At 37.9% G+C, this 8,258-nt stretch overlaps 1 protein-coding gene across 1 annotated transcript; it reads left to right on the forward strand.

The window, feature by feature from the left end:
* The first annotated feature begins 3,800 nt into the window (after positions 1-3,800).
* LOC143924279 (gamma-crystallin-3-like) lies at positions 3,801-6,879 on the forward strand. Its single transcript, XM_077448483.1, has 3 exons — positions 3,801-3,918; positions 4,694-4,936; positions 6,537-6,879. Exons 1-3 carry the CDS (start codon positions 3,910-3,912, stop codon positions 6,810-6,812), a joined length of 528 nt encoding a protein of 175 aa, XP_077304609.1. The 5' UTR covers positions 3,801-3,909; the 3' UTR covers positions 6,813-6,879.
* The last annotated feature ends 1,379 nt before the right edge of the window (positions 6,880-8,258 follow it).

An 8,258-nucleotide genomic window follows, 5' to 3' on the forward strand; every position in this document is an offset into this window, starting at 1 on the left:
CTTCCAACTGCGTCGCTAGCTGTTGATGACCTCCCTTGGTCGGTGACTGTGAAGTTGCATGTGAAGTCGCAGGGGAGAAGCGTTCAAGCTTTGCTGCTGCTGCAGAGACCTAGTTTGCTTTCTCTTTCGCTGAGCAGGTTTTTTGGGCCCCCTCCTGGTGCGACATGTCACATTTGACCCGTTTGCTGAACATATTACATATATTAGTAATTAGAACCATCAGTTTTATGGGCTTTCAGAAAAAAATGGTAATGCACTCAGGGATAATACAGCATACACTTCAGCCCTACTGCCAGTGTAGAGGAGAGGAGAGCAAGAGAGGCACAGGTCTCACAGTAAAAGTCCCCAGCTTTTTCAAGCGTTTTCTAACTCCCCTACTCACAGCCTTCAATCAGACCAGCAGCAAGGCGATCAGGCTACACAGGGGATCCCGCAATATTACAGGCTGGGTTTCACTCGGCTGTACACGGGTTTCTGACAGACTCATCAGCCTCACACATCATTTGTCCCAGCATCCAGCCCACAGGCTCCAGCAGAGAAAAGAGGGGGGGGGGGGGCGAAGCGATGCCATCACAGGGTCAGATGCTCATCCCACACAGCAGTCCATCCCAGCACGCCAAACAAGCCACCAGGAGCAGCAGGGGCTCTCACAAGGCATACACTGAACTAGGCATACATGCCAAGGAGTGGAGGTAGGCAGAGGTGAGACACCTGAACTCACCACTCACTCACACCCCCCTCCATCTGGCCACTCCACCCCACTTTGTAAATATAATCAAGCAGCAGCATGGCTGTTGAATGCATACACATGCTGAAAGTGTGCTCTTTTCACTTGCCACTGTCCCCTACAGTGTCCCACTTCAGTGTCTCCATCTAGTACCCCCCTCCAGTATCTCTTTCTCTACCCCTCCCCTATCCCCAAACACTGTTAATGTCCCCGTTGCCAGCACCGGTTCTGTCATCCTGCCAGCATCTGGCTTTTTTTTTGCTTTCTTCTTGCTTTGACATCCTGCTGGCTTTTCGATTCCTCTACTCCTCTGACCCCTGCAATGTCCCACCCCCTTTGCATGGGTCCTTCTCCCACTCCGGTCCCGCTCTCGCTGTACTGCTGGCCAGCTCTCCCCCCTCCCTCCGGCTGCAGCTTCTCCTGGGGCACAGAAACAAGCAGTTAGGATGGAGAGCGGGTTAAGTGGGGGTGCTTCTTTTTTTTGAATGGGCATAGTGAGCAATCACTACTGATTGCCCCTGTGTCCATTCATCACTAAAGTATAGTAATCAGCGTTTACTATGCTTCAGTTTTGTGAATGAATAGGAACATCTATACATTTATTTATGTATAATGAAATAATTCCAGATGGCTGCACTTCCAAAAATCCTTTTATTGAAGCTTCATATGACAAATGGTTGACAGATGGACCAGGGAACAAGGAGGCGATTAACCAGAGACTTACTCACCTAGAGCGGCTTTTCTTGTTTCGTTGGACAGTCATTTACTTACAGTGCAGCTCAGGCTGCAGAAAAAGGGACTGTTTCCAGTCCCTTTCTCATTCTCCAAAAAGAGACATCAGAGGTCTGTTTGGACCTCTGATATCTCACCAAAGCCCCCCCCCCCCCCAAAAAAAAAAAAAAAAGAAAAAATGTAAAACAGAAAAAATGTAAATAAAATAATTTAAAAAAAAGTGATGCCCCATACACACTGTTAGATTTTCTGCTGATTTTTTCCTTCAGGTTTACCTAAACCATGTAGTGCAAGGGCCTACCTGATAGCATAAAATTGAAACACCTAAGGTTTGACCTCATATTATATGGTTTTGGTAAATCTGAAGGAAAAACTCAGCAGACAAACTGTGAGTGTGTATGGGGCTTAAGGCCTTGTTCACACAGGGCATACTACAGCATATGCCCCTGCAAGGCTGTGTTTACCTGTACAGAGATGCACAGGTGTTCCGAGCATCCCCATGCAGGCCATCTTATTGATGTCATTTGGAATTTTACAACTGCACGAACACTGCTGTCATTCCCAATTTGGCATCCATGTTGATCTGGGTGCATTTCCCTGAGCCCACACTGTCTGCTTTTGGGGTCATGCTCTCACACCCACACAGATGTCAGATTGGGAGCAGCAGCTGTGCCCATGCAGCCGTTGCATCCCCATTGACATGACTAGGACTGTTTGCACAGGATGCATAGAACACCTCTGCTCCCCCTTGTGGGTAAACATGGATGTATTAAAGTATGCCAATGTGAATGAGGCTTAGTTTGAAACATAAATTGTGGTTGTGTCCGCTGATAATGATTTTAGTGTATTTTTTGTGAAAATAGTGATTTGAGGAACATTTGCGCAACTATTACAGGGTTTAAAAAATTTGTAGCACCATTTTTTATTCTACAGATCATGTGCTTTCAGAAAATGTATGTTTTGGGGGGTCTTTAACAAATTCTGAAAGCTCCAAGTGAAAAATTATAATTTTAGATTTTTAGAGTACATTTATTTTTATAGTTTTGTGCACCCTCGGTTTTCACCATTGTGCAAAAAGACACAATTTAAAATTTACTAAATTTTTGTTATTTATAAACTCAATACAGTTTTAACTTCCTTATTTAGTATAAATTTAGCATGAATTTTTCAAATGTTGCCATGTATGTATCCACTAATAATTATTTTAGTGTATTTTTAGTGAGAATGGCGATTTGATAAACATTTGCACAAATATCACCTAAAAAAATCAGTAGCACTTTTTATTCTATAGGTCATGTGCTTTCAGAAAATATATAGTTTGTTTGGGGTGTCTTTCACAAACTCTGTAAGGGAAAGATAAAAAAGCAGTGGAAAAAAAATTGCAAAAATGGTCTGGCCACCTGAGTTTAAAAGTGGAGCGCAGGGCTTGGCAGCAAAAAATTTAAACTGTAGTATTTAAAAAGAACAGACACATTTATGAACCAATTTACCTATGTGTAATGATACACATACAATGACATGAAAGTTCCCAAGGCATATATAGTAAGTAAAAGTGTATCTAATATTAAAAGCCAATTGTTTTTTTTTTTTTTCAATTTTTTTTTCCCTTTTGGGTACCGTGTTGAGGAGTTAGAACCCCTGTCAGATTTTTATTGTTGTCTGTGTCTCTGCTGAGATCCGCCCCACTATTTGTCCTAGTAAACACTGTCACTTGGACTAAAATGTTAGATAAAAATCCAAAAATTATAGGACTAGGCATAGAAGGGAAATCTTGTTTCAGTGAAATATGTCTAAAAGTTTATTTCTTTTACTCTGGAGATAATTCCTCCCATGCCCTGTCGTATTCACAAGATAGAAAAAAAAATGAAAATCTCCCCAATCACAAAAAAAAATAAGGGATTTTACACATTACCTACTCTATCCAATATTTTAAAAAAAATGCTTTAAATATAATATAATATGTTAAATGTTTTTTAAGTAACATTTCATTATTATTCAAAAAGAACATTAAGCTAAAGGATGCAAAAGTATATTAATAGAAACTGCAATTTTGTTACTCAAAAATGCATTGATTTTATTTGAAATTAGAAAAAAATGAAGATAACGTATGCAATTGTTACATTTATTAACAGTTAAAAGACCATACTGTGGGGTTCCAAAAGAAAAGAACTCGCTGACTGAACAGTAAAAACTTTTTGTTCTATTTATTTGTTTAGGTACAGAATTGCAATACAGGTAAAAGAAAAGGCACTACAACAATGACCACACACAAAGACAGACCAATGTGACCTTTACATAATACTAGATAAAATAACTGTACATTCTGCTTACTGGGAAAAAAGTCAGCATTATTTTCAATGTATGCAAAACAGGGTACATATAAAGGAAGGATTCTCCCTTTTGGACAACAGCACATAGACTGTGGCTTGAGTGAGTAAAGATACATTAAAATGGGCAAGGTAAGACATCCTTTTGACATATTATCATAAAACACTTTAATCTTAAAAATGTATTACCTCCTATGTATGTAATCCCAAATAGCAGTCTTTTCCAACTATTAATCTAGACATATTTGGGTAAATATAGTAAAACCAGTATGTTATTGTGGCTCCTTTAAGCCTAACTTTAAAAAGCCAGTAACTTATTCTGACAGTACTTACTTGGCATATTCAATAATTTAGTTTAGGAATCACAGATACATAGATATGGTTAACACATTAAAGAACCAGTCCAAATAGAAGTGACACTTTATTTTTTGTGCAATCTAAAGGGTTGAGTCAACATCTAGCTTCTCTTGTTGTCTAGCTTCTCTGTTTTAGATACTTTAACAGTAAAATCTTTCTGCCATATTTTACAACTCAGCTCTTGTCCACCTAGGGGTTTTTGTGTTCCATTTACCTTTGTGTGTTTCAGATCATACTGTTACATGCTCTATAGTGGACCATAAATAAATATCCAACAGGGAGACTGGCCACAGCAAGTGTGCAGAACTAGGAACTTGGGGGCAGATATATTACCATCCCCAAGAGATGGGAAAAATTGTCAGGTGGTTTAAATCTTGTTATAAACCCAAAAGTAAAAGTATAAGTTTTGAATTTACTGACTATTTAATTTTGTTCTTCTAAGGCACAGAATCTAAAAAAAAAACGTCCTACAAAAATATACGCATGACATAAAATGCATGTGATTTAAAACATCACAGAAAGTGTAAATTCACTGTTTTTTATTCCACAGATCATCTTCTACGAGGACAAGAACTTTCAGGGTCGCTCTTATGAGTGTAACTCTGAATGCCCAGACTTGTCCTTATACTTCAGACGCTGCAACTCCATCCGTGTTGAAAGTGGAAATTGGATCCTGTATGAACACCCCAACTACAGAGGACATCAGTATTTCCTTCACAGGGGAGAATATCCTGACTTTCAGCAATGGATGGGCTACAATGACTCCATTAGATCTTGTCGCCTGAGCCCCCAGGTAACTATGGGCATCTCAGTTTAAGAACAAAGCCCATGTAAAATGTTTGAACAGCATAAACCGGCCACAATTACTATATTGTAAAGCGTGTATGTAAGTAGGCATGCATTAAAAGCTAGCAGCAAAATTAAACTATGAAGTGATATAAAAATACATTTCGCACAGGTAACAAGCATGCAGGACATTCCCTACATAGCCCCAATGTCCAACAGCGTGGGACTTTCTAAATATATGCAAATCACTTTCAGACTTTGAGACCGAACAACAATTGGCAGAAAAAAACATTTATGTCAAAGACAGACTAAAATATTAAAAAATAATTTAGGCTTCTAAATCTGAATTTTCTAAAGTAAATGACATGGTAGGTTAAAGTGTGCAAGAATAAGCACCTTCATTTTTTACCTATCAAGAACTTCAAGAGTGGATGGAAATAAATATACAGTATGTAAAGTAAAAACTGGGTTAACCACTCCTGGACTAAGTCTATTTCTGACACTTGCTGTTTATAAGTTAAAATCAATATGTTTTGCTAGAAAATTACTTATAACCCCCAAACATTATATATATATATTTTTTTTAGCAGAGACCCAAGAGAATAAAATTGAGATAGTTGCAGTATTTTATGTCACACCGTATTTGGGCAACGGTCTTATAAACTCAATTTTTTGGGGACAAAACACATTTTTTGAATTAGAAAAAATAAATCAGTAAAGTTAGTCCAATTTTTTTGTATAATGTGAAAGATGTTACGCCAAGTTAATTGATATCCAACATGTTATGCTTTAAAATTGTGCACGCTCGTGGAATGGCGGCATACTACGGTACTTAAAAATCTCCGTAGGCAACGCTTTAAACATTTTTTAGAGTTACAGAGGAGGTCTAGTGCTAGAATTATGACTCTTACGCTAATGTTCATGGCAATATCTTACATGTGTGGTTTGAACATCGGTTACATAAGTGGGCACGACTTATGTATGTGTTTGCTTCTGCACACGAGCTCAGGGGGACAAGCTTTACTTTTTTTTTTCTTATTTATTTTACTTTCTATTTTAAATTTTTACACTGTCCCTTTAAAAAAAAAAAAGTGTTTGCTCATGGTTATTCCTATTACAAGGAATGTAAACATCCCTTGTAATAGAAATAAGCAGAACAGGGCCTCTTTAATGCAAGATCTAGGGCCAAAAAGACCACAGATCTAAAATGTACACTTAAAAGCCAAAAAAATAAAGTAATTTTACTTTTATGCAGAAGAAATAAAAAATAAAAATGGGTCCTTTAAGGCGGAAGTGATTTTTGACATCGCTCCAGTCCTCCAAGGGCATAGAGTTGAGTGGGAGGACATCTTGCCCTCACTCAACTTCCTGCCCACCCCTCCAGCACATCAGAACATTTTCTCCTCTCCCGCCGCCCATAAAAGTGATCCCGTGTTGAATCCGCTGAAAGAGGATCGCCCACTGTGTAAAAGTATACCAGGGTTTTGGCAGCTATCTGACAATGTCATTACTGTATATATATACAGTAAGTGGTCTGGAAGTGGAGTCTTTAGCACAATTTTGGATAGCTTTGCTCAGTCTTCCTTCTCAATCCTATTTTTTAACAGCACGAAGGTTCATTCAGAATCAGGATCTATGAGAAAGAAGACTTCAGGGGTCAGATGATGGAATTCACTGAAGATTGTTCTAATGTCTATGAGAGATTCCGTTACCATGATATCCATTCTGCCCATGTACAAGATGGGTACTGGATGTTCTATGAGGAGCCCAACTACAGAGGACGTCAGTTTTACCTGAAACCTGGAGAGTATAAAAGATTTTCAGAATGGGGTGCTACTCAGCCAAGAATTGGCTCTTTCAGACGCGTTCACTACTTCCATTAAAATAAAATTGTTTCTAGTCTTTTGATGAACCAATATATAGTATCAAATAAAATAATTTAAAATCGAATTTGTTTTGTTTCATTCTATTAATTCTATTTCTATTTCATTCTATTCATTCTATTACACTTGAAGAATTTTCCTTTATATGGAAGGACATAAATTTTAATGTAAAATGTATACAAACGTAAAATATAATCCAAAAAGTTTATATGATGAGCACACTATTCTATGGTTTATTTCTTATAATATATAAATAATATTCAACCCTTTGTTGAAGATGTCTACTGAGTCTGCTAAAGTCTGCAAGTTTCTGTGGAAGATTATTCACTTTTTATGTCTCCTAGAATGAAGAACCCTTTTCCTATAAAAGGGATACATTTGTTTTTATTTTCCAGTCACGAGTAACGCATTATATCTACTTAATCACTTCTTCTCAAGGGTAGAAACAATTCAGATAAATACATCTTTCATCATTCTTCAGGGCCATAGAAACACAGTCTAGATATGTTCCAGATGCTTTCCTGAATGCAGGTTTTTGGTGCATTTTTGATGCAGTCCAGTGAATTGTTTTCCACCCTCTTTTTTCCTAATCTTACATAAAGACATGTGTGTTCCAATGCAATTTTTGTGCGTTTTACAGTGCTCAAGTACAGTCTAGTGCAGGAAAAATGCAGCATGTTGGAATGGAATGCACTGGAACTGTAAACACTAGTGTGAACTATGCCATTGAAAACCATATGACCTAATTTCCATGCATGCTGAAAAATAAAAAAGCAGACTGGACTGTATGTGGTGTAAACTGGCCCTCAAATTGAAACTATTTTCTTGTGAATTAAAAAGCATTCAGAACCAAAACTATATGAGTGGTTTATCATTGCACTTTTGGTGGTGGAGTTATGGAAAAGAACATATTTTTCTGTGAATTTTATGAAAATAGTCAATAATGTCTTCCATCTGTGACTGCAGATATAATCTGAACCCTGGTCAAGTTTTTAATTTATGCTTTAAATAGAATCTTTCCAATGCCTTATAGATGGGTAAAATGTTTCTGTCTTATGCCGTGTACACACGATCAGAATTGCGGCCCGCAAAAGACCGATGAAAGTATTTCATAGGGAAATGTGACCTTGTGTATGCTCCATTGGACTTTTGCTGGCGAATTCCAGCCAGCAAAAGATTGAGAGCATGCTCTCAATTTTTCGTTCGGGAAAAGTTCCTATCCGAAAATACGATCGTCTGTGGCAATTTCCGAAGCACAAAAAACCCACGCATGCAAAGAGTTAAGCAGGAGACGGAGCCGCTCGGTCTGATAAAACTACAGTTCGTAATGAAGATGACCGATTCGTCACACAGATAATTTTAAATCTTTCAATGCAGTGCATTCTCTTCTTCTTTATAATGCTAGAAGAATTAAGTGGTTTTGCTGCTGATATTCACACAGAGTTC

Source organism: Lithobates pipiens, unplaced genomic scaffold, assembly GCF_037356315.1.
Source record: "Lithobates pipiens isolate NorthernLeopardFrog02 unplaced genomic scaffold, aLitPip1_a1.2 Scaffold_22, whole genome shotgun sequence".
Taxonomy (NCBI): Eukaryota; Metazoa; Chordata; class Amphibia; order Anura; family Ranidae; genus Lithobates; species Lithobates pipiens.

Coding starts and splice junctions, on each gene's coding strand:
- LOC143924279 (XM_077448483.1), top strand. Junction 4,937..6,536: donor CTTGTCGCCTGAGCCCCCAG/GTAACTATGGGC, acceptor ATTTTTTAACAG/CACGAAGGTTCATTCAGAAT.